We start from the raw sequence: 25,791 nt of genomic DNA, 5'->3' as shown, positions 1-25,791 counted from the left end.
CTTGTTTCCTTTTTAAAAAGAATTTTAAAAAGTTTTTTAAAAAATAAAAAGCGCATTGTTTCATGTTCCTGCTAGATGCAGAAAAATGAATTCAAATCTGTGGGTCAAGATATGCATTTAGCCCTATGCAAGAGGATGATTTTAACAGTTGCAGATATCAGTTAGTGGCTTTGATAAAATGCCTTGAGGTTTATACTACTCCCAGTCAGAAGAAGTAGACTAATGATAGGCTTATTGACTTGAGCATCTCTGTTTCTTAAACTTGTTTTATTGCTCATTTGGGAATTGGGCATATTTTAACCTCTTTGGACATGCAAACTAAGAGAAACAATGAGTCGCTTGTTTCTTATTTAGTTAAACCAAAGAAATATGAAGTATGGTAAAGGTAAAGGTACCCCTGCCCGTACGGGCCAGTCGTGTCCGACTCTAGGGTTGTGCGCCCATCTCACTTAAAAGGCCGGGGGCCAGCGCTGTCTGGAGACACTTCCGGGTCACATGGCCAGTGTGACAAGCTGCATCTGGCGATCCAGCGCAGCACACGGAAACGCCGTTTACCGTCCCGCTAGTAAGCAGTCCCTATTTATCTACTTGCACCCGGGGGTGCTTTCGAACTGCTAGGTTGGCAGGCGCTGGGACCGAGCAACAGGAGCGCACCCTGCCGCGGGGATTCGAACTGCCGACCATACGATTGGCAAGTCCTAGGCACTGAGGTTTTACCCACAGCGCCACCCGTGTCCCTATGAAGTATGGTAGGTTAACCCAAATGCCTTTTGTAGCATAAAAGAAATGCCCTAGAGATTAAGAAGCAACAGATAATTTATGTGTTGATCTGTCCTCCTTGCAAACCTCCAAGTGGGAAATGGATTGCCAACTAGTGGAATGTCTAAAACTGCAGCCATAAAAACTAAAATAAATTTACTGTTCCATCCGTTGGGATATTAGTTAGGTAAAGGTACCCCTGCCCGTACGGGCCAGTCGTGTCGCCACCTGCGTCCCTAATTAGAATATTAGTTATTAATGCCCAAAAGATTAGAAGTAAAATTGCAAGGTAACATGTAGCTGTACATGGGTTTTTTTATCAAGGGCTTTGGGGTTATTTTGTATTTATATTGGGTTGGGTTTTCTTCAAAAGTCATAAGCAAATTCTTGCAAACCAGTTACATTCAGTTGCTACCAAATTCATTTCCATGAGTCTGAAAATCTTGTAGATTTTATCCTACCTTATAAGTGCTTCAAGGCTCATCTAGTCCAACCCCCTGGTTAATAAACATTCCAATGTGGCAACCGTAACTTAGGTTTAAGGTGCCATTTGGGGCCTGACTTATATATCCGAGTTTCTAACACTGCTCTTTGTTCCTCGGCAGCTGTGATGTTCTTTGTTGCTTGTGACATTACCTCCTTTCACATCTGTATCACCAGTGTTCACTTCTCTATCTCTTATTTCATATAACTCGTTTTCAGGCTTTCCAAATATGTTTAGATGTGATGGTAAGGCACTTAAGCAGTGCTGAACAGGTTTGCTTCAGAGCTTAAATGAGCCTGAAGACTCCGTGGCTATAGAGAGAGAGATAAGCTTTAAGTCAGAACATTGTCCCATCACCTCTAGAAAGCTTCTACCTGAGAGACAGTTGCAGTGCCTCTGGTTTTAGTTTGTTTCAGTATACATATGTGTAAGTGCTGAAGATCAGGGCTTGTCTTCAAGGCATTTTGTGGCCTGAGTCAAAGGACAAGATGGTGTGACCCCCACCACCATTACATACAGAGCCAACTGGACTCCCAATTGCACATTACTGTCAACGTTAAGGATGGGTCAGTGTGCTGCTCCTGAGGGCAGCAGGCTCGCTTTGGGGACACAGGACAGACTGTATGGCACAGACAGCTCTATCCTCCAACAGAGGCAAACTACAGTGGGACTTAAAAATGGTGGGTGGGGCTGCTCCTGCTCCTGTCTCCCTACCCCCAGGATTTGCCAACTGTGGCAGTTACCTCACTCTGCCTAATGCTAGTGCCAGTCTTGCCGGAGATTCCCAGCTGAAGCAAATCTGGAGAATTCCAAGGTGAAGGAAAGGGACAACTGAGCTGGCAATTAAGTTGGGTGGAGTTCATGAGAAAGGCAACACTGAATCTGGTTTCTGGCCGGGATTCTGCGAACAGAAACACTTGGGGAAACCCGTAAATACAGTAGTCAGTTGATCTACATGAATCAATACCAGCCCTGTAGCACAGGTGGCTTATGGAGCAGGATGCAGTAGTAGCTGGGGCCGACAGATTATTCCAACGGGGTAAGATTCAGCTAGATATTGATGCCTGCAGATTGATTGGGCATCATTCACTTTTCTAGCAGGGGTACTTCTATTGACTAAAATTCTAAATAGATTCTCACTTTCCCTTCTTTTCCCGAAATGAGATTACTGTGCATTACCCATGTTTAGTGAAGGGTATATTATTTCTTGTCAGGGTTTCCTGTAAACATATGTAGGAGGTTGAGATTAATTCTGTAATCCTTCTTTTCTGCTCCCCTTCATATGCCTCCCTCTGGAGCGCTGTTCGAAACTGTCAAGGGTCTTGTTCTGCTAAACCACCAAAGAGTAAGTACTTCAGTTATAATAATGTTTCTCGGGAAGATCAAGGGCATGCAAATCTAGTTTGGCAGCACAGTCTTAAATAGGTTTACTCAGGAGGAAGTCGCACTGAGTTTTACAGGTATTACTCCCTGGTAAGGGTATTTCGGATTGTAACCTGAATGCTGTTATCTCAGCATACATTATAACAGGATCACTTACATAGAAGATTTGTTTCAGTCTTAGCAGGACTATCTGTCAGCAGCAAACGGTGTCTGTGTGTTAGCTGGTATCCGGACATCTGAAGACATTTCCCCTCAATATTCACACTGCAATGTATAATTTCATCACTAGGAAACTTTTGTTCTTAGCCCGGAGGGGACAAGGGAGCTCATCCACACTGGTGTTTAATGTGGATTTGAAGCTGCTTGTATCCCTTTTTTTACTTTCTATGTTTCTGCGCTGTCCACATGGTATAACCCTCCCTCAACTGGCAGCCACATCTCCTCCCCGCACCACAGATAATTGCAGATAATCTGAGGGAAGACAGTCAAATATACCCACTGTTTTATTTATTAGATTTATATACCACCCTTCATCAAAAGATATCAAGGTGGTTTACAATATAAAAACACAAACGGTATTTACCATATTAAATAATTTTACACCATTATGATTTTTACATGCGCCTTTCCCCTGAAGAATGGATATTTAAACAATACTTCTTTATGATTTCTAGAATTTTAAATTTGTAATATTGCGGGGTATAAAGAAGGTGGCAGTGTTTTACTTTTCTATGTTGCTTCTAACCATGTTTGCACTTGAGGTAGGCACAAGATACATTTGCTTTCTTCGCCACCTCAACCCCCATAATCTCTTTCCCTCTAATAACAAACTTGGATGGTTGACTGCTAACAAGATTTGTGGTTGGATGAATACCCAAGGTGTGTTAGAAGTACAAAACATTAAAAAAAAAAAACCAAAGGGGAACTAAAACAAGAATCCTAAAATGGACCTATGATGATTGAGCAGGCTCAGTGACCTCAAGAAGTCACCAACTGGAAAGTGGAGGGAAACAAACAAACAAACATGAGACCGGGAAGAGAAGGGCATTGACTTGTTTGAGGCTTTTACAGTATCTTAGAGGAAGCCATGAATGGAGCACTCGCGTTCTGGAAGATGAGGGCTCATTACAGCATTTGGTGGAAGTCTCTCTTGTCTGCTATACCGCTAAGTGTCTGCCCACGTTTCGAAACAGAGTTTGACCTTCAATACTAGCTGCAGTGTATATATGATAGGTTTAATCCAGCAGCTTTGAAGCTCTGTCTACCCTTACCAGCACCTCTCCTTGAGAGAGATGAAAGAGACAGAGCGATGCTTATTGCAAAAACCAGTGTGGAATGTATCATCATCAAAAGCTAATTTCCCCCCTCAAAATCAACAATAAATCATAAAAGTATATCCTTTTTTAAATGGTACAAATCACTTTAAAACCAAATTGAGGTATCTCGTCAGTAGGTAGGTCTGCCTTTTAGGTGGTTATAAACCTTAAAGGTCAGACATGTTGAAACTTTGATCAGATTAGACTATTCTCCTTTCTATGGCAATATAATTAAGTTGACACCTGAGGGAGTTTTCTGAACATTGTTGCATCTTGCAGCGGGTCGGTAATATACAGCAGCCAAAAGGCTTGAAGAAGCACTTCTATGTTTCTTAATTTTGGAACTGGGTGTGTTAGCTACGGAAATGAGCTGGGGTTTCCCATAGGTATTTGCAGGCCAGACTGGCTCAGCCTCAGTCAACACAAGGACTCCCTTTGGCTTGAACAGGCTGAGGTCAGAGACATCCAGTTTTATGGGTTTAAAATAAACATTTATGATGGAAGGGCAGATTCTGGCTGTGTGTAAGCCATCTTGGGTTCTGTGGGTTTGTGTATTAAGCAAAGGGAAAGTTAATTCCTTCCTTAATACCAAGTGGAAAGCTTGTTCGTTCTCTCTCTCTCTCTCTCTCTCTCCCTCCCCCTACCCCCCCTCAATTGTCTGTTAAAGTGCCCACTTTTCCTCTCTGTTATGTGAAATAGCTATACGTCTTCTTCTTTTTTAAGTGTACATGTCAGAGAACCAGTATCTAGACTGACTTCCCAAAACAGGGTACATGCACAGAAAAATTGATGCAAGCTCCTTCAGACATTGCTGAGTGCAAATGGATACGTCTTTCATCTTCGGTGCATCTCCACTTCTACTGCCACGTATGGAGTCTCCCTTACTGTGTTAGAAGAACAGTTATCCATATAATCCATTGGGCAGTTGGTCTCCTCAGGAGCAAGTTAGAAGCAGCATTAATTGTGTGAACACACACATGTCAGTAGCAGCTGCCAGGAGGGTGGGAGGCTGCGCAGCATCCAGATTGCAGGAGGTGGAAGGGACTTTAGCTCCTTCTGCCTTTGCCATGGTCCCAACAGAAATCACTCATCTGCCCAAAATTTCATTTGGAAGGAAGTCACCATGGGCACCTATGGAGGCTGCCCACCCAATGCCTATAGCAAGTTTTTTGGGGGGGTGGGGAGGCATTTTTGTAGTGACCACTGCAAGAGTGGACAGGTTTTAACTCTCCTTTCTCACTCCCCATGTCCTGATGCTGCAGTTGCTATTTACATAACAAAAACTTGCACATTTATATTCATATGACTGTCATCTAGTTTAGCCTTGGATCTTCCAGTTCTGGATGCTTTGTCCCTTTTCTGGATGCTTTGTCCCTTTACACTTTCCACCAGCCTAACATTTCAGAGTGTTCTCACTGAGGTATTGATGACGTTAAGCATGTTTACTTCAATGGAACTTGCTTTTCTGAGAAAGCAAGATCAGGACTTGTCTCCATGAAGTGTGTCTGGCTATTAACCAAAAGGTTAGTGATTCAATACCGCCCAGGGACAGCTGTGGGCAGGATTGCTGCATAGCAGGGGGTTGGACTAGATGACCCTTGGGCCCCTTCCAACTCTAAGGTTTTATGATATCCCACCCACTATTTGGAAAAAAGAGCACCAACTGGCCTTTTAAACCTAGTCGTACTGCTGGTTCTTCTCAAATTGTGTTGCATCAGTTTCTAAAAATGACCTGTATAACATGTGCGGGGGGTGGGTATCCAAAGAAATAAAAGGGAAATATTTTTACATTTGTTTCCTGTTAATTTGATTGGGAATACTATTCACATTAATAAGAAAACCTTGCTTTTGCAAACCAGCCTTTTGTGCAGCTTCCATACAACTACAGAACTGGTATAACCCTTTATTACACTGTAGCCCCATATAGCCAAGTGCTCTGTAGAATATTTAAAGCATTTATATAATGGTAAAATTGGATATAATTATCATCCTTACAAGGGTTACCATGACATGAATCTATGGATGATACAAAATGAATGTGGATGATAGTGAGCACTGGATAATTAAAGTCTGGGTAATGGTGCTCTTATTGCTTTTTCTTTCCTTTTTTTGGCATCTCTGTACACTGAGTATCCTTAAGCAAGTTACTTTCTCTCAGCCTCAGTTCTGCATCTGTAAAATAAGAATAGTAAGGATTAAAAATGGCTCATAGGATGCTGTGCAGATGGATGTGATAAAGACTATAAAGCATTTTGCATATGGAGTACTATAGGTGTGAGTCATAATTCTGTTACTCTTGGTCAATTAAGCACATTATGCATCAAAGAGTCTAGCTATGTATCTCCAGTCAAGATATTTGAATATGCAGTAGTCCCATTTCCCTGCTTTTTTCCTTACGGTAGATTTTGTTTCTTAACCACATTTCTGTCCCATACTATTCTGCCAAGGAGTGCAGGGTGATATAGCCGTCTATCACACTGCTTATCACACTGCTTTTCCTGAATCCTTTTTATTTTAAGGGGCATTCATGATTATAAGACAGGTCATAATCTTTCTCAGTATCACATGCGCCCCCTTTGTTTCAGCCAAGCCACATTTTAACATCATGCACAGCCATGGTTTAGCATGAAACGCACATGCTGCAGTGAAACTCAGGCTTGTGCATTCCTTCCCCCTGATCCCGCTACCTTCCTCCCATGCTTCTGAAATGAGGAATGTGGGATCTTTTGCTTCCATTTTTAGGTTATCCACAGTTTGCTCTGTCGTGTGGACTGGAATTGCAATGAACATTAATTATGCTTAGTTTTCAATAAGCCAGCTTCAGAAACTATGGTTTGTTTGAAAAGTTAGTATTTATAACTATTTGTTGCAGCAGACATCATGAGAAAATACGGTTAAGTTAAAGCTTCAGCAGCTGTTGGTAGAGTGTGCAAGCCAAAAGCTTTTTGCAACTCCTTCCTGAATGTGCATGTACAGTGCTGCCAAACCATGGTGTTGGTGTAACATAGCTTTCTCCTACCTAGTGTCCTCCAGATATTTTGAGCTACAGCTCTCATCGGACATAGCCAACATGGTTAATGGTTAGGGATGATGAGAGATGTAGCCCGAAACATTTGGTGGGGCACAGCTTGGGAAGCTGTTCTAGTGTGACATGGCCACCATGTCTCAAAAGATCAGTTTATTTTGTATTTGATGTTACTTCTCTTTTAATCTTTCCTTCCTCTAAGGAGGTCAGGAAGTATGAGCCCATTTTACCCTCACAGCAACCCAGTGATGTGGGATGTGACTGGCCCAAGATTATCCAGTGAGCTTTATGTCCAATCAACGCAAGGGTCTTTAGGCGTGTGTATGCACAAGATCTACAATATCCACCAGAGAAAGTGTGTGCGCTTGATTGTATTGGGCATGGTCATGTCACTGAAAATTCTCATGCGGCCGTGACAAACTTGATCTCCTTCACCTTTGGCGAACTCAAGAAGAGAGAGGTTAATTTTCTACAGTTCTATTTTATGTATATGTGCCTTGGTGGTTTTGTTTCTGCTTCAGAAGAAACAACGTGTTTGGTGCGCCTGCCATGAGCTACATTAACTCGAGTGTATTGGAGAGGCATCAGTTAGGATGAAACACTGAATCATGGACTCTCATAATTGCAGGGTGGAATCTCCAAGATCTCCTGATCCACTGCCCTGGGTTGAAGATACACACTCCTAAAAATACCACTAATAGAGCCAATTTCTTTATTATGGTCTGCCAGCCTATGCAGTATGAAAATGAATAAAAAGTATGTGCAAAAGACCTTGTGTATTATGTTTATTTTTCATGATACATCCATTGTATAAAATATTGTATCCATAGCTGCTGTATTTTTATTAAGTTGTGTTCATTTTAACTGATGTTAAATCACTAACTATATGAGTTTCTGAATGCAGTTTTAGGCTTGTTTGTTAAAACAGTACAAAATCAGGTGTTTAGTTTTTCTTTCTTTCATAAAAAAAAAGACAAACCAAAACCCACAAGGCTTATCCACGTTACAGATTAGCATCCTAGAAACTCTCACTTTGAAGAACAAAGTGATTTCTGAGCTAAATGAGTACACAGTGCATCTGCGAAATGGCAACCATTTTTCTTCAGCTTTTAATAACCCTAACTTGAAAAGAACTGAATAAGGCATTTTAAAGGCAGGGCGGGAAGAAAAGTTCTTTAAAATAACATTGCTCCAAGCTGGAGTTCTTGACTTGATATATTTTACATAGGAATTGATTTTTTTAAAAAAAACTGCTTTTGTTTTTTTAGCAGGCAGTTTTCAATTATTTTGCTCAAATGAGGGCAGAACTAACATTTAAGGCATTATGCAGCTTAGGATCAGGTGTATGGTGTGTTGTCATTGCGCTTTATCCCTCATAGTCTCTGTAAGACTTAATTTGCACTATACATTTAAAGCAGCATTCTGCCACTTTAAACAGTCACAGCTGCCCCAAAGAATCCTGGGAAATGCAGTTTGTTAAGGGTACCAAGAGTTGTTAGGAGACCTTTATTCCCCCCACAGAGCTGTAACGTCCAGAGTTATTTAACAGTCAATCTCTCTTCCTAGTGAACTCCGGGCATTGTAGCTCTGTGATGGGAATTGGGATCTCCTAACCACTTTCAGCACCCTTAACTGCAGTTTCCAGGAATTTGGGGGGTGAAGCCATGACCGTTTAAAGCAGGCAAACTCTGCCCTCCAGATGTTTTGGGACTACAACTCCCATCATCCCTGACCACTGGTCCTGTTAGCTAGGGATGATGGGAGTTGTAGTCCCAAAACATCTGGAGGGCCATGTTTGCTTATGCCTAGTTTAAAGTCATATGGTACTGCTTTAAAGGTATAGTGCAGATGGAGGCATACATTGTGGCATTCTGCAATAGAGCTTCCTCAAGTTGCAAGGACATCAGCAACCCACTCCGCAGTAACTTGGGGGCAGGGCTTTCAGTGGGGCTGCCCCTGTCACGCAGAACACTATCCTTGTTAAGATATGACAGGCAAACACGACCTGTACTTTCTGGAATCAAGTGAAGACAAATTTTGTTTTGACAAGCTTTTCCAGATGGATGACGGTCTCTGCCTTGGATTTAAATCTATCTTTCGTTGTTCCTGTACTGTGTTTAAAACATTTTTTAGCTATTTGGTTGTATGTTTGTAAATCACCTTGAGACACATGAAAGACAAGTAATTAATCAAACCTAGAATGTTTCAAGGGACACACAACTGACACCACTCTGTGCTTCTCCCATTAAAGAATGGGGGAGCTCAGTGTGTTATGTGATGTCATTGCACTGTGTATGTGTTTCTCCCATCACCCAATGATGTGGGAGAATCCAAACACAAAGTTCATTGACTTCGTTTCACTTCTTCTAAAGAAAAACGACTTCGGGAGGAACATGCTTTAAGCAGAGGAGCAGTGGCATGCGGAAGGGTGCTTTTCTCTTGCCCCAATACTTATCTGCTACAAATTGCCATTTCCAATTGGCCATCCCTTGTGCATTCACACACACACACAGTGTGCTTCCAAATACAAGCAAAAATGTGTTTGGGTGAGAGAGGCCTTTGCATGGGAGTTAATTTGGATGAAGAAAACTCCTTGTGGAGAAAAAATTGTGCACCCTTCTCTTCGCATCACTTCTCTGTTCTTGAAAGCCGCATTTCTTCAGAGAAAGTGGCCAGTGGGCTGCAGTAGGTGCATTTGCATTAGGTGAAATTTTAGCATTGATAAAAAGATTGCTTATAAATTTGTAAACTTTAATAAGTTTGCAAAAGTATGGAATTAATGAAGACATTCGTACAGAATCATAGCTATGTTATAACATTACATTTTAAGCAAAGTCAGAGCAGTTTCAATGGATGCAAACTTATCAATTATATATTTAAACTCAATAAGTAACAGTTTATCATTTTCTGTGCAGAGAATGCTTAGATCAGACAACCAATCTTGGGACATTATAGACCGTAGATCATTCTTTATCCTTTTTAGTCTAGAAAATGATCTGTAGCCAGTACAGTTTGTAATCGTTAAATATAGGAACCATCTGAAAATTGTTTCCACATTTGGGAAAAGCTGTCTGAATTTTCTCTTGGAATATTATTTGATACATATCTTGGTGGCTGAATTTTTCTTTTTCAGGGTGACCTTATTTGACTACAGGTAGAAGAGCAAGAGTTAATCAATTAGACTAAGGTCAACATCCTTTGGATACTCTTGCTTCAATATCTTGACGCCATTGTGAATCTGTTCCTTAGTAGCTTGCAGGTTGACCCAAAAATGAAAAATTGCCAGCTGCACTCCTATACACATGTATAAATTAATTTATCCTAAATTTGTCTCTTGGAGAAAGTTTATCTAAGGCTTCGGGTACTGTCCCATCATTGTTTTGCTTTTGTTTTTACTTTCTGCTGCTTTTTAATAGATTTGTGCTCTACATCCAGTAGAGTGCATTTTTCTTGTTCAATTTCATCAAAATTAGCCTGAGCGTTTGATACGAACTGCAATAGTGAGCTGTAAATATTTGCACATGTGCTCAGTGAAATTTGTATACTGTGGATTGCCTTGCTAACTGTAGCAAATGTTTCCAAAGGTGAAGCATGAAAATGAATTCAGATTCTTCCATTTTTTGCAGGAAATGTCAGTTTGGCATCTAGAGTATCCTTTTTCAGTTTCATCATAGTAAATATGACTGAGGGCTTCAACAATGTAAGCACAAGTCAACTGTGGTTTGTCTAACTAGATTCAGGGAATGTCCAGTACAGTGGTACCTCGGTTTACATACGGCTCAGGTTACAGACTCCACTAACCCAGAAATAGTGCTTCAGGTTAAGAACTTTGCTTCAGGATGAGAACAGAAATCGTGCTCCGGCAGCGCAGCAGCAGCAGGAGGCCCCATTAGCTAAGTGTTGCTTCAGGTTGCTAACAGTTTCAGGTTAAGAACGGACTTCTGGAACGAATTAAGTTCTTAACCCAAGGTACCACTGTACATGGAATGAACTTTGCATACTTGTTCCTTTCCACAATTTTTTGTTCAACACTGTTATACTTTCCAGCCGTATGAGTGTCCTCTGCATTTACTTAAATTCATTTCATGTTCATTGAAATCGTTCAGTATCAGCTCAGCCATGCTTTCACCAGTGTGATCTTTCAGTTCAAAAAACTCAGGAACCATTTAATTGGTAATTCATCACTAGGAGAAATGTATCTAACAAGGACAGAAAGTTGATCAACATGGGAAACATCAAGGATTGAGTTGACTGATAAACTAAAATAACCTGCCTGCTTAATGTTGCTCAGTATTGCTTCTCGAACTGTATTAGCCATCAGCTGGATAACCTCTTCACATATGGTTTTGGATAAGCTCGATGGCTGATCAAGAGTCTTTACTCATATACTACTTTATGTGTGTACATAGGAAGGGATCTGATTTGGCAATTAATTCAAGCAATCCAAGAAAGTTACCATTGTTTGGTAAACCAAATGTTCCATCACCTCCCCTAAATGCCAAGCCACATTGTACCAAAAGGGAAATCACTGCAATAACTCACTGAAGTACAAGCCCCCAGTAATCCTTCTCTGCTTTGATTTTGTCTCTGGGTTTTGATCTGAGCATTTGATCATGCTTTCTTGTTAAGTATGTTGGCATAAAGTTCATATGATTTTTAGAGCTTCCATGGGTTTTAACAAGATAAACATGAATGCCAGTCATTGAATGCAGTAGAAGCTAAAGCTGTAATTGAAGTAGTTGCTGAACACGCCTGAAGGATGCAGACCATTTGGATCCCTTCCAATCGGGATTCTGGCCTCATCATGGGACTGAAACTGCCTTGGTTGTGCTGGTCGATGATTTCTGGCAGGCTAGGGACAAATTTGAAAGCTGTTTCTTAGTTCTTCTGGATCTCAGTGGACTTTGATACCATCAATCATGACATCCTTCTGGACCGTCTAGAGCAGGCTTCCTCAAACTCGGCCCTCCAGATGTTTTGAGACTACAATTCCCATCATCCCTGACCACTGGTCCTGCTAGCTAGGGATCATGGGAGTTGTAAACGAAAAACATCTGGAGGGCAGAGTTTGAGGAAGCCTGGTCTAGAGGAGCTGGGGGCACTGTTATACGGTGGTTCTGCTCCTTTTTCCTGGGCTGTTTCCAGAAAGTGGTGTTGGAGGATGAGTGTTCAGACCCCTGGGCTCTCACTTGTGGGGTGCCTCAGGGTTCCGTCCTCTCCCCCATGTTTTTTAATATCTATATGAAGCCGCTGGGAGAGATCATCGGGGGATTTGTTTATCAGTATGCAGGTGATACCCAGCTCTACCTGTCTTTTAAATCAGAACCAGTGAAGGTGGTGAAGGTCCTGTGTGAGTGCCTGGAGGCGGTTGGAGGATGGATGCCAATTAACAGATTGAGGTTGAATCCTGACAAGACAGAAACACTGTTTTGGGGGGATGGGGCGGGTGTGGGTGACTCCCTGGTCCTGAATGGGGCAACTGGACCCCTGAAGGAGCAGGTCGCAGCCTGCAAGTCATTTTGGACTCACAGCTGTCCATGGAGGTGCAGGTCAATTCTGTGTCCAGGGCAGCTGTCTACCAGCTCCATCTGGTACACAGGCTGAGATCCTACCTGCCAGCAGACTGTCTCACCAGAGTGGTGCATGCTCTGGTTATCTCCCACTTGTACTACTGTAACACACTCTACGTGGGGCTTACTTTTGAAGGTGACCCCAAAACGTCTTCTAATCCAGAATGTGGCAGCTAGACTGGTGACTGGGAGTGGCTGCTGAGACCATATAACACTGGTCATGAAAGACCTACATTGGCTCCCAGTACGTTTCCGAGCACAATTCAAAGTGTTGGTGCTGACCTTTAAAGCCCTAAACGGCCTTGGTCACTTTCTCCAGAAATTTCTGTACTTGCTGTGGTAGTAACTGAAAATAGTTCTCCTTGAAGTTCGGGGGGGGGGGGGCTGCATTCTGTATATAAGCTGGTTGTTTTTCAGTTTCCTCAGACTGCTCAGTGTAGTCTAACTGATTTTCATCTGTTTGCAAACATGAATATTCTGTGTCTGATGGCTGTTTCTGCCTGCTGTACGAAGCCATTTGATGTGTTTGACTTGAAATGATTATTTCCTTCTGTTCTTTTTGTCACCTTTGTTTACTACCACCACTTTCATATTGCTTACTCATTATTATTTTCACAAAAAGACAAAATTAAGTATTATTGTGATTCACAGTGATGTAAAAGAATCCTCACTTGTTCTCAAACACCTGCTGTAATGGTAGGCAGTGATCTGAACACTTGTATTGCTTCATAGCTGACTTTATCATTTGACTCTAGGTAGCCTTAAAGTCTCCACGAACTTTACTAAACAGTAAATATGCATTTGTGTAATTGTTATACAGCCATAGACTCCTACATCATGTATTTAATGGAACTAAGCAATTGGGCCCAGATAGTAAAATCTGCCTGTTTGTTTGTTTTTAGAATAGCAAGAGGCTGCAGGCTGCTCAGCCTAAATGTAAATCCAGCATTGCTAATGATCAATGGGAGTTGTAGTCCAAAACATCTAGTAGCACCAAGCTGAGGAAGGCTAAGATAGGGTGACTTGCATGACGTAAGACAGAAAACATATAAATTGGCTTGATGTGCAAAACCGAATCAAGCCAGTAGAAATCTTGATTATTTCTGCCAACTCCTGCTTTGCAGGCGTGAAAATGAGTAGTAGCCTCTTCAACTTTGGTACTTTAGTCTGAGGTACTCACAGTTTGCCACTTGGAAAGTGTAAAAAGTCTGTTATGAAAAGAGTAGGTATTTTTTTTTATAAAAAAAAAGTAGCTCAAGCTGAGTGTCTTATGCTTATTTTCTGTGGAATGGCATAAATTAATGTAAGAAAACAATAACCTTATTCTTAGTGGATGATTGCTAGAACAGAGCAGAGAACCGGATGCTGGTATCCTAATAAATAAACTATCCTACAAGTGTAAGACATGAAAACAGTGACTGTGATCCAGTCACAGTCCAAATTTAAGCATAACTTCCACAGATGTCAATGGGGACGTTAGGCTTGTGCTTAACAATGCAATCCTAAATGTAACTATTCAGAAGTAAGTTCCACTGAACTCAGTGGGAATTACTCTCAGGTAAGTGGGTATAGCGTTGCAACCTAGTCTCATGCATTTCAGTAAGAAGGTGAACTGCAGATGGACTGTCATGCACAGTGTTTCCAGGTCAGAGGGATGGAGACTGATAAAATAGTTTAAAGAGAAGAAGGGAAATGCCCTATAGATCACCAAAGACGTGAGGGCATAATAATATCGTAACTCTCCTTTCAATGACACTAGATTCAGGTAGGTAGCCGTGTTGGTCTGACACAGTCGAAATATATAAAAAAATTAAAAAATTGTCCAGTAGCGCCTTAGAGACCAACTAAGTTTGTTCTTGGTATAAGCTTTTGTGTGCATGCATAAGAACAAACTTAGTTGGTCTCTAAGGTGCTACTGGACGATCTTTCAATGACAGTTAGACATTTACAGAAACTTTTTCAGACTTTGTATCTTGTTGCTCTGTTGATGGAAGTCAAGCTGAAGAAAATAAAGATTAAGAAATATTTAACTCTAAAACAGAAGTAATATAAAGGAAAAGGGAGGAAATGGAGCCTTTTTATTTTGTTAAAGCTTTCTCTTATATGCAGCAAAATTGTACCAGGACTGCACCATATGAAACACATTATAAATGCTCTTGTAAAATCTACATCATTCTACCACATGAAAGGCCCGCTCCTAAAAATAGCCATTCAGAGAGTATGCAAGTTAGTTGTAATTTCAGTGATCATGAAATCTCTGTGTAGCCATTCACCAACCAAGAATTTTGCATGTTGAATATGCCTAGCAACAGCAGCCTTGCGAATTCTCCCTCCCCCATCATCCATCCCATAAAGACACTCCAGCATCCTTCCTCACTGCTGATTTTTATTTCCTGTACCTGACTGCATTGAATAGGGAAATGCCGATGCTGTTTGAAAACTCTGCCAACAGCATCACTGCCAACCACTTAAAAAGTACCATCATGTGTTCTTTTCCGTTGCATACTTGTTTTTCTTCATTCCTCAAATCAAAAGATTTTCTTCTTAACGTTTTCTCCTTGAGCAGTTAATTAAATATTTCAGCTTTTACATGGTGGTGAAAAATCTTTTTTGCATTCTTGCCCTTTAGAAGTGGCACCCAACTAATTTTCAGGAAGTGAAGGCCATACATAGAGTGGAGGCAAAAGGCTGTTTTATCATGTGGAGGCTACTAGCAAATTCATTCTGGGCTTCATGCAGCCATGTAGAAGCCAGTAATTTAACATCTGGAGATGTGGTGAACTTTACCACATTCCCATTACTCCCCGTTTGTGATTGGCTTCCCATTTTGCATGGTAACATTTGCCTTGCCATGTGGTTGGCTTCCACAGATGTCTCGCTCTCCACCTACAATTACATAAATTCAGTGATCTTTAAATATTCTCCCAGCTACACTTATCTATCACTAGATCCCGTTCAGCCAAGGGCTTCCTCTAAACGATCCAAGCACTTGAGTGGGGCCAAGGCAGCTCTGGAGTCAGGAGTGGGCTCCTTGTTGCAATGTGGGCATTGGTGGCCACCCTACAAATCACTTATGCTGGCCTTGATAACGTTTTCAAAATAAACTTTTTATGAACCCTCAGAACACCACAGGCATGCTGGACGAGGCATGTCCATGTATCACTTGGGATGTCAGAGACATTATCCCACAGGTGACTGTGGCACTCATGCAGCCATAGTACTTAATAGTTCAACTGATGCTGCCAAAATTTCCCTGCAACAGTAGTACTTGTTTGAAGGAAGATGTCTGGTTTCCCCACAAATAATTGATGTCACAACTGTGAACATTATTAACTCAGGGCCAGCCCGCCAGTGAGGCGAGATGTGGCAATTGCCTCAGGGCAGCAGGTTCCGGGCAGTTGGGAGGGCCGGCAGTTCTGGCCTCCAACGAGCTTTTTGCTGCCACCGCTGCACCACCTGCCACCTGCCTGCCTGCCCCTGTGCACCAGTTGCTGTGCACCTACCACTCGCCTGTCTCCTCAACCCACTGTGTGTCTACTGCCCTCTCCTCTTCTGCCTCCTTTTACCTCCCAGGTGGATGTGCAGTGGTGGAGGAAGAGATGGAGGGATGGTGTTTTATGTTTTGCCTCTAGTGGCAAAATTTCCTGGGCCATCCCTGTGTAAACTGATCACTTGGGAAAGGCGTAACAGCCTATCGGCCACACACAACCATCGTTCTTGATAGATGTCCTCTTGCTAGGTCTTATATCCTTGAGGCATAATGGTGGGTGTTTTTGGTGTGTGTGTTTTTAAAAAAACATCCTTTGAAATTGCAAGTTCTGATTTAAGACAGAGAAATAGTGGGATTCCAAAAGAAACACACAAAAGTAGAATGAAACATCCATTTGCTTAAGTGAAAATACTTTTTAAAATGAATTTGCGTTTGGGATGATGGCACCTGAAAGGAAACTTGGCAGATACCTAATGAAATAATAGAATTCCCAGAGAAAGCTACATTGTATTTTAATAGCAGGCATAAATATCATTAACTCCAGTGTTTCGTTTCAATTCAGATGGAACTGCGGTGCAGAAGGTATTGGGGAAATGTAGCATTAAGTGATTTCCTGTTGCTGTTTTTATCCCCTTTCCAAGTTAGTTTTTTCATTTAAATCTTTGTGGCATGTTAAGCTCCAGAGCTCTCTTCAAACGGTTCCATTGTACTAATATTTCAATCAAGCTGCTGAATTCGATTGCCATAAAATGACATCATAGAAATGTGCTCACTGTTGCTTTTTCATAAGCTTCTTAAGAGACTAGGGGAAAATCAAAGCATAAAACATAATATACATTTAATATCTGTCGAGATCATTTATGTTTTAAATACAGCCAGCAGAGTTTCAAATGTAGATCCTTACCTGAGATTTGTAATTACTGATGTGACTGAATCTACAGACGCATTCAGATATGAGAGTAACTGGGGTGTCTAACCTATGAACCTCCCAGTCTTGTTGGACTACAATTCCCATCAGCTTTGGTGATTAATAAAGTTGTAGTCAGGATCATCTGAAGAGCAACAGGTTAGACAACAGAAGTAGGTGCAAAGGGATTCTGTGGACGTTTCTTCTTTTGCTGTGCTTTTGGTCCTCTCTGTTTAGAGTGGCTAAGTGAAAAAGAGGCCAGGGCTTCTGTACTTTGAGTAGTTGTGTACAAGCTATACCTGCTGAAATCCCCCCTTCTATACAACTATTCAAGGTGCAGGAGCCTTGTGCCCCCTGTGTTTTGCACTGAAGCTGTTGCCAAACTTTCAGTACACAGAGGGCCAGCCCAATACATGTTGGCACCTGAGGTGAACCACAAAATGGTGCCCCCTCCCCGCCAGGAAGGAAGTGGTGAATGAAGGTCTACATCAAGAATAATAGGAATAAAGATCTGTAGCCCCTGTGGATCCTGCCACCCAAAGCGGTTGCCTCACCTTGCCTCATGAGTGGACTGGCCTTGAGTACAATGCTGTCCTATTGTACAGTGCTGAGTGGCCCTGATCCTGCCTCACCTTGTTCTCTACAAGTCTTGCTATTACTGCAGAAAGGAGTGTTTTTACCATCCCAGTAGGTAGGCAAATCTCCACCTGTCCCATCAGTAGAGGTGAGGCAACTACCTCAGGGAGTTGTTGTGGGGGTGTAATGAAAGGTCAGCTGATTGTTGTTTTCACACATTTGCTCTCAGTGTAAAGGACGAGAGGTGGTTCTGGACTTTTTTGCCAGCTTGTTTGGCTTTGGAATACTACACTTTGGCATGCAGGCAGTAGGATGGGGAAAGAGAATGACAATATTTGCTAAGGCAGCAAAACGTTTTGGGCTGGTCCTATGTCCAGTCCCCCTGAGAGGCAGTAAAATTCCCAAAGATGAAGGAAAGAAAGACAAAAAACCAAACTCCAGTCCACATTCTACCGACTTCTGCCTCCCGTTATAATCAAGCCCAAAGGCAAAGCAGAGAGGTTCCTTGTCTTCATATTAAGTGATGAATGCTCAGTTCCAGACACTTGTGGATGAAGCTGATAATTTAAACCAGGGGTGGTGAACTTTTACCACCTTAAATTTGTAAAATATTTTTATTGAAAGTTAGGAGAGATAAACAACACTGGTAAATCACAAAATAATATTACAGCACACTTTTAATGCCTTTTGACGTGCTTTATTTTTTTTGGGGGGGTACTTTTAAATGAGATGACAAGTCACCTAGCCTTGAAAGGCAGGATATAAATGTTTTAGAAAGCTTTCCAGTCATGAGCAGAGCCATCAAGCCCATTACCATCTCAAAATGGGAGGCTTCAGGGAGGAGCTAGATGCACAAATGTGTCCCAAATACTATTATGTGCTTTTAGATGTACAGTCATACCTCGGGTTACAGATGCTTCAGGTTATGCACTGCGCCAAACCCGGAAGTACCGAAATGGGTTACTTCCCGGTTTTGGCCCTTGCACATGCGTGCGCAGATGGACCGCTGCGGGTTGCTAACGCTGCAGGTTGCGAACGTGCTTCCCGCACAGATCACATTCGCAGCCCGAGCGTCCACTGTATATGTGCATCTAAAAAAAAATGTTTCAGAGGTAAAAGCACTTTTTAAAACAAAAATGTAAATGTGATTATTAAATGTGCGGAGCTCAATTAGTGATGCCATCACTATAATTAAGAGGTTCTGCGCTTTTAAACAGTTGCAGGACTCGCAGAAATTCAGTTTGCAGAGCCAGGAAAATCAGCACCTAAGGCATTCCTGCCTGTCACTCAGTGCTAAGAGGGAAAGTGCCTCTGCCCAGTTGGGGGCCGGGCGGGGTAAGGACAGGCTCTCAATTTGCTGAAAGCCAATTCTAGTTGAAATGGAAACATTTTCAAAGGAAGACTCTGCCATCTCCCTCTCCCACAAGATTCTGCCTTTAATATGTCACAATATTTGATTCCCTCCAACTCCTAAATAAGAACAGTACAAATATGGGAGCTGGATTTGAAGATTGCTGACACACCATTCCAGAAAAAATGGTACAATATAAATAAAGCATTATTGTGAGTAATAGTATTATTCCCATGGCAAACTTTACTTTGCTTGTTTCTCAGCCCGTAACTTGCTGGTGAGGGAAGACACTAGGAAGACACACATGTTGTTTAATTCCATTCCCTTGTTGTACAGAAGAGAGGTGTTTATCTTGGAACCTTTTATTTCAAGTTAAAACAGTAATCCCTGCCTGGGAAACAGTTTTGCTAACAATAGCTAGCAGGCAGTCTGTCAACTCCTAGCTTGACGGGGAGAGGAAGAGAGAGAGTCGGAAGCAAATGGAAATTCTTTCAAGGGCCTGTTCCCAAGTGCGCGTGGCACTGAAAGGTTTGTATGCTGGGAATGTTAACAGCTCCTTATCCTTGCAATGCTGGATTCTGAAGACATGAAGAAACCGGGAACTGTTTGGCTGCGATAGGGTTCCTTATTAGCACACCCATTTGAAAACATCAACGCTGTCAGTCATGCATGTGTGTTTGGCTTTGAAATCCTCGTTCTGTACACAGGGACCTGGGCATGCCAAGCTCCCAAGCTCCACATGTTAGTTCTCCCAATCTGTGCATGATTTGACAGCTCTCCTGTCCTCACGCAGGTCTCCTGTGCTGATTCCTCTCCTGGGCCTACAGAAGCAAATGGAACCCTCTTGCTGCTTTTATTATTTTTATTTTTTATTTCCTTGTCTCTGATGCCCCTCAGGCCTGACTTGAACGTCAGGGGCATAAATTTGTTTCGCAACTAAATAAAAACGTAGCTGTTATTTCCCTCCGCCGTCTCCCTTGTTGGTCTCTCTCTTTTTTGAGGAATGTTTCAGAACATCCTGGATGCAATTATACCCTCAAATTACTGTTTACATTAAGCCAGTTGCTGTAAGGGGAGGCACCAGTAAAGTCCCAGAATTTACGGGAAGGAGGAGTGTTGCAAAATGTAGATTTGTTCTGTAGTTCTTTCGGTCATATAGGGGCTGAGGGAGTAGTTTCCTATCAACATGATATCCTTCCCAGGCACAAACATTAGAGAGGAGCTTCTTACTGGGGTTGCCAGATCTTTTCTAGCAGGACTTCTGACTTCGTTTTTTAATTGCATTTATATTCCACCTTTTCTTCCAAGGAGCTCAAGGAGGCACAAACAGCTCCCCCACCACCACCTCCTTTAATCCCCATAAGAATCCTGTGAGGTAGGTTAGGTTGAGAAGCAGTCACTGGCCCCAGGTTACCCAGTGAGCTTCAAGGCCGAGTGGGAATTTGAACCCCGGCTTCCCAACGCTCTGAACCATTTCCCTCCAGCATGCAAATGTTAAAAGGCATTGAAAGAAGTTGGCAGCTCTGCAGCTTCTAGATGTGCAGGATTGTCTTCCATTGCATGTTGTCTTTATGTGTGCATAATAAGGAGGTGGGTCATGGCTGTGAGATTGCTGAATGAGCCATCATGCCAGAAAATGGCAAAGCTAGGCAGGAGCTCAGAGGCCCTGTTCCCTTCACCTTCCCTCAAGACCTGTGCAGATTTTCCCACAGATCTTTAGCTTGAAGGAGCATGAAGAACCCCTTTCTGTGGCTGCCATCCCACTCCCTCCCTCTCTTCCCAAGCAGGGTGGTAACCCTCTTGCAGTTGATTTCTGTCGCGCTTAGGAGCCCTGCCATGGGAGGGGAAGATCTGGCTCATTATCATGTTGCCAGCAGCTGGGTTTGGGGACAGAACTAATTGTGTGGAAGCAAATGCAGTCAGCTTTTATTAAACTGGTTTGCAGATTACTTTTAAGTTGGTAATTTGTGTGTATGAATGAGGGTTGCATGTCTGCCTGTACTTTCTCCTTGGTAAAGAGGCGAATGCCTTCTACTTCAGCAAAATTATTTTCATCCAGTGCAGGAGTGACTAACCTGTGGCCCTCCAGATCCCAGTGGTCAGGGATGCAGTCCCAACAACATCTGGAGAGCCACAGGTTAACCATCCGTGATTTTAGAAATTCAGCTACCCAGGTGCTTAGAAAGTTGAGGTGATTTTAATCTGTTTTATTTTAACTTTTGTATGTTTGAAAGTATGGTTGCAATTTTTTATTGATTTTACTGTTTTATTTTTTGTAAACTGCTTTTAGTTTTTTTAAAACAGTTAGACAATGTATAAATCTTATGAAATAAACAAACAAACAAACAAACAAACCATATAGAACTTGGAGCTGCAAGTTTCTCTTCAAGTGTCTGTCCCAGTGCTCGCATACATTTCAGAGATACATTCAAGCAGAGAATGAGAAACCTATATATTGCCAAAGAACTGTGTACTGCAGCCTTCCCCAGCGTGGTGCCCTCCAGTATTTTGGACTACAATTCAGTCCCAGCCAGCATTGCCAATGGTGTACTGTATCTCAGACCACACTTTCTTCAGGTCACCTTTGAGCCTCTGTTCCTCTCAACAGCGCCTGTTCCTTTTTATTGAGCTGTAATTGTCAAGCTTGAACTCTTTCCCTCCCCCCGGAAAAAAACACATCTTTTACTGTAGACCTGTAACATTCTTAATAATGGAACTGCTAGCTTGGATTTGTCAACACTTAAAATCAAAAGTCTCATGGGAATACTCTGTCCAATAAATGTCTGAACTGGACAGCACACACTCCCCAGAGGCATACCTATGCTGCTTGGTCTGTGAGAGAGTGGTGGGTTCCTCTTCAGAAACAGAATCTACGTAAATATAAATAATGATCAAGTTTCTGTCTGTTTTTTGCCAGTGCAGGATCTCAAGGCCCTGGAGTCATGTGCTTGCAAGATAAAAGCAGGGGGACATAGAGAACTGTTTGGTTAGGAAGGAAGGCTCGGGCTGGATCTGGGGTCCCGGAGACAGTTGCTGAAATAGTAGGGGAGTTTTCTACAAGGTAGCCTAGACAAGGAGGTGAACAGGGTAGTTATTGCACCAGCACTGAGAGTTCATTTAGAAGACTTTGCAATCCCATCGTTCCTAGTGCAGTAGTGGTAGTGCCAATCCTGGAAGCACTTACGTCAGGGTCTTGTTGTCAGGAGCAGAAGCTGGTGAAGGAAGGTTCAGGCTGCCATTCAGCTCTCTGCCTTGTAATTGTTCTTCTGCTGGGGATTGCTGTCTTCGTTCCTGGGAATGAGGTGGTGATTGTAGAGAAGAGCAGAATCGCATGGCTTAGCAAGAACCCAGGCAGGAGGTGTAGACTCAGTTCTCTTGATTCATCAGGGACCAGCTGTCTCAGGAAGAGCCAATTTTTCTTGGTTCCACCTTGGATTTTATTCCACCAGGATTTTATTTTTATTTTAAGAATAAAAGTATTAACCCCATTAAGAACAAAGTGGTTTGGGGATTGCTTTCACAGGCTGCAACTCTTTAAGCACTTAAGCTGATCCAAGGGTTCAGCTGTGTCCAGGTCTGGAACCTGAGGTCTTTTTGGAGGCTAGAGGAGCAATACTCCTTCCCCTCACCCCAGCAGATTTCCATATTGTAGGCGACCCTAAAGATCCATTGGATTCAACCATTCTTGCCCCAGGACAGAAGGACAGGAGATGCTGAGCCAGGTAGCTGTTTCAGAACTATTGCTGAAGTGCCCAAGCAGCTACTCTGGAGGAGCAGGAAGTGCCTTGGATACACCTGCCTGCAAGCCAGAAGGGGGTGGAGCCTCAAGATCAGCGGTCAGCAACCTTTTTCAGCCTCAGACCATGTGGTGGGCCGGACTATATTTTTTTAAAAAAAAGAACGAATTCCTATGCCCAGAGATGCATTTTAAATAAAAGGACACATTGTACTCATGTAAAAACACGCTGATTCCCGGACCGTCCGCGGGCCGGATTGAGAAGGTGATTGGTCCACATCCGGCCCCCAGGCTTTAGGTTGCCTACCCCTGCTCAAGATCCTTAATAAAGTCACAGTCTGAGCTGCTGTGTTGTAAAAAGATCTGCTCCGTGCTCTAGCCTTCCTGAAGCAGGAAAGTGAACAGCTACTTAAATCCCCTTGGAAACCTGCCTGATCACATAGCTTGTTTCCCTCACATACAGTTTGAAAGAGATGATGAATGAGCAGTGCTTGGGAGTACTATGTCTTAATTATAATACATGACAGCATATTGCATGTAATGAAATTTGATATCCATTGGAGGGCTGAGCTATCTTCATATATGATGGTTCATATATGCTAGCTGGCTGTCTTGTTTCTCTAATAATGATCCACCTTGTACCCAGCCATCACTGGTTGAACCAGCAGATCTTCTGTAAGTATGGTGATCATAGCCATACCTTCAGCAGAGAGTATTCTTTGATAACTTAAACCTGTATGCACATCTCTCAGTATCTCATCGCTTGATGACATGCAGTTGAGGGTGTGGACTCAGCCACAATTGTTGTGCTTCATTTGAAGTGAAATTCAAGGTATGTCTGCGTTAATTTGTCATGTCTCATCCACACATTCTCACCACCACTGAGTGATATGAACCCAGTGAACCAAATATATGAATGTGCAAACCAAACCCTAGTAGTTCCAACGCTGCATTTCTTCATGTGATTCCATACATAGGGACAGTCAGAAGGATTTGCATGGCAGAATAAAGCATCAATCCTTGTCAGGCAGATGTTGGGCAGAAGATGTATGGGTTTGCAAATATGAATGTATTTATCTAATCATACATATTCGTTACGTATGTCATTAATTTGATATAAAGGCCTGTGTAATCATTTCAGAACCATTGAAAATTCATGGCTGCCATTTTAACCTAGGTATGAGTCATTAACTTACTCTTACCTTTCCATATTATTTTTTGGAGGGGATTTTAGCAGTTGGAGCTAAGGATGAATTTGCCACATTTGAATGAAGAAAACCAATATTGCCTGTCATACACCAGATTTTACAATGGCTCTCATCTGCTTTCCGTCTACAAGTGTCACATTCATGACTGAATGCAGCACTTTTAGCCTCACTTTGTGGGGAGGGAACCATGGGTTTTACCAATAGTAATTATCATTATGAGCCATTATGTTGCATTAATCTTTCCAAATTAAATACATAGTTAATTAGCAAATGCTTGAACTCTTCTTAATCTCATGATCATGGGTGGCTGGTGTGTTTGTTTTGTTTTTGTTACTTTTTTGCCAAGTTTGCATGTGCTCTGCTGGCTTTGTGTTTTTAATTACAAATGTGATACTTACTGCCAGCTCACTTGCCTATGCTAGTAGTCGGCAAATTAAAACTTTGGACCTGGTTCGATGGGCAGGTTTCAGTTTAGAAATTTAAAGTTGCTGTCGGACCATTGTTAATGCAGTGTTTGCATTTGTGCTGAAGTGGATAATCTCTCTTTTTGTCATTTCCCCTTCTCATACTCTTCTCAAAGTGCACCCTTCTCTTGATGTGCTTAAGAAGCAGTCTCCCCTTAGACCAGTGGCCACCTTCAGTGATGTGTTTCTGCCAGTAGTTCAAGCCATTTTTGCATTTCCATGCATTTCCGACCTTTGATGAACCAGATAGGTTTTTGTTATTTGTTCTTGGCCTACTGTATGGTATGTGTATGTACAATTCCCATTATAGCTGGCCATTCGCCATGCTTGCGGAAGCTGATGGGAATTGTAGTTCAGCAACATCTGGAGGGCAAAAGGTTCCCTACACTTAAGGAAACATTTGACTTCCTGTGGGAGGAAAGAAAATTGTGAAGCTCAGATGACATATGGTGGCAGTGTACCCATTTGAGCCTGTCCCGATAGCATCTGGAAGGGAACAGCATGTGAGTGAGGGGAATTGAACACTTCCCAACATATCTCACCACAATCTGTCCCCAAACTTCTTTTTCTAGTCCAGTACCAATAGTGGATCTCTCTAGGAGGAGGTGGGTGGTAGCCGTGGTGAGGGTACAGCTGCCTTGGCTTTTAAAATTGGCACCCTGCTATGCGCTTCATTTTATGCACTATTATGGCAGACATGAGCTTAAATGGATGGGTCTCCTGCTGTATTCTGAGGCTTGATAGGGCTGCGGAAGGACAGTTTTCGGAAGGAGAGCATCTCTGTGGAGACCTCTTAATGTACAATTGTTGTGAACTTTCTTGCTTAAAGCCAATTTCTCACGAGCCTCTTTGAACATAGCAGCCAGCATTTCCACCCCTTCGATGGTGAGATATGCCATTTGGCTAGACAAGCATGGCTTCCTAACGCTGGTAAGGCAGATTCTTAAAAAAGAAGTACCTATAGAAGAAACACAAAATAGGTAAGTAGATTGTAGAGATAAGCTGCTCTGCTGCCGTGCATAGCAAGTTGCTCCCGGGAGATCTTTACACAGTCTGCGTAGAATGCTAGCTAAAGCGTATTTCCCCCTGATTTAAAAACAATGGAAGACGCAAAGTTCCACTGCAGATGAAAAAAACCCTGGAGTATGTTTTAATTCATATTTGTTCTAAGTATCAAAGAGCATGTTGTTGAATACATTGTACCACCCTTCCGTTTTATAACAAAACACCTCATTGCTTCCGGCAGACTTTTGGGAAACTGCATAGTGTATTTTTACAGCATGCCACCTCTGTACGAGAGTCTTCGCGCTGTGATGTTTTGGCTAACAAATGCGACTTCAATTGTTCATCGAATCTATCTGTACACGCATCGGGCTCATGTTGAGCTACCAGAAAGTCACAGGAAATAAACATACAGCTACAGTAAGATCAAAGCTCCTAGGCGCTACGCATGCGCCAGCAGTGACAGCTTATGAAAGTTCCTATTTTCTTTCAGCAAAATCATTTGTGTATTTTCTTTGTA

General features: G+C 42.3%; 1 protein-coding gene across 17 annotated transcripts in view; it reads left to right on the top strand.

The window, feature by feature from the left end:
* The window catches only part of TCF7 (transcription factor 7), a 112,390-nt gene that overhangs the window by 7,821 nt on the left and 78,778 nt on the right, over nucleotides 1-25,791 (top strand). Inside the window, exon 1 of one of the 17 annotated variants that reach the window (XM_083428885.1) lies at nucleotides 2,511-2,588. The exons of the other annotated variants lie outside the window; for them this stretch is intronic. Within the exon in view, the coding sequence (XP_083285011.1) occupies nucleotides 2,526-2,588 (63 nt within the window). The 5' untranslated portion in view covers nucleotides 2,511-2,525. Of the gene's footprint in view, nucleotides 1-2,510; nucleotides 2,589-25,791 lie in introns of those variants that run through there. 17 annotated transcript variants of the gene reach the window in all.

Source organism: Podarcis tiliguerta (assembly GCF_965153285.1).
Source record: "Podarcis tiliguerta genome assembly, chromosome: 2".
Taxonomy (NCBI): domain Eukaryota; kingdom Metazoa; phylum Chordata; class Lepidosauria; order Squamata; family Lacertidae; genus Podarcis; species Podarcis tiliguerta.
Note: the sequence above shows the minus strand (reverse complement) of the source record. Positions and strands in the feature narration are given on the sequence as shown.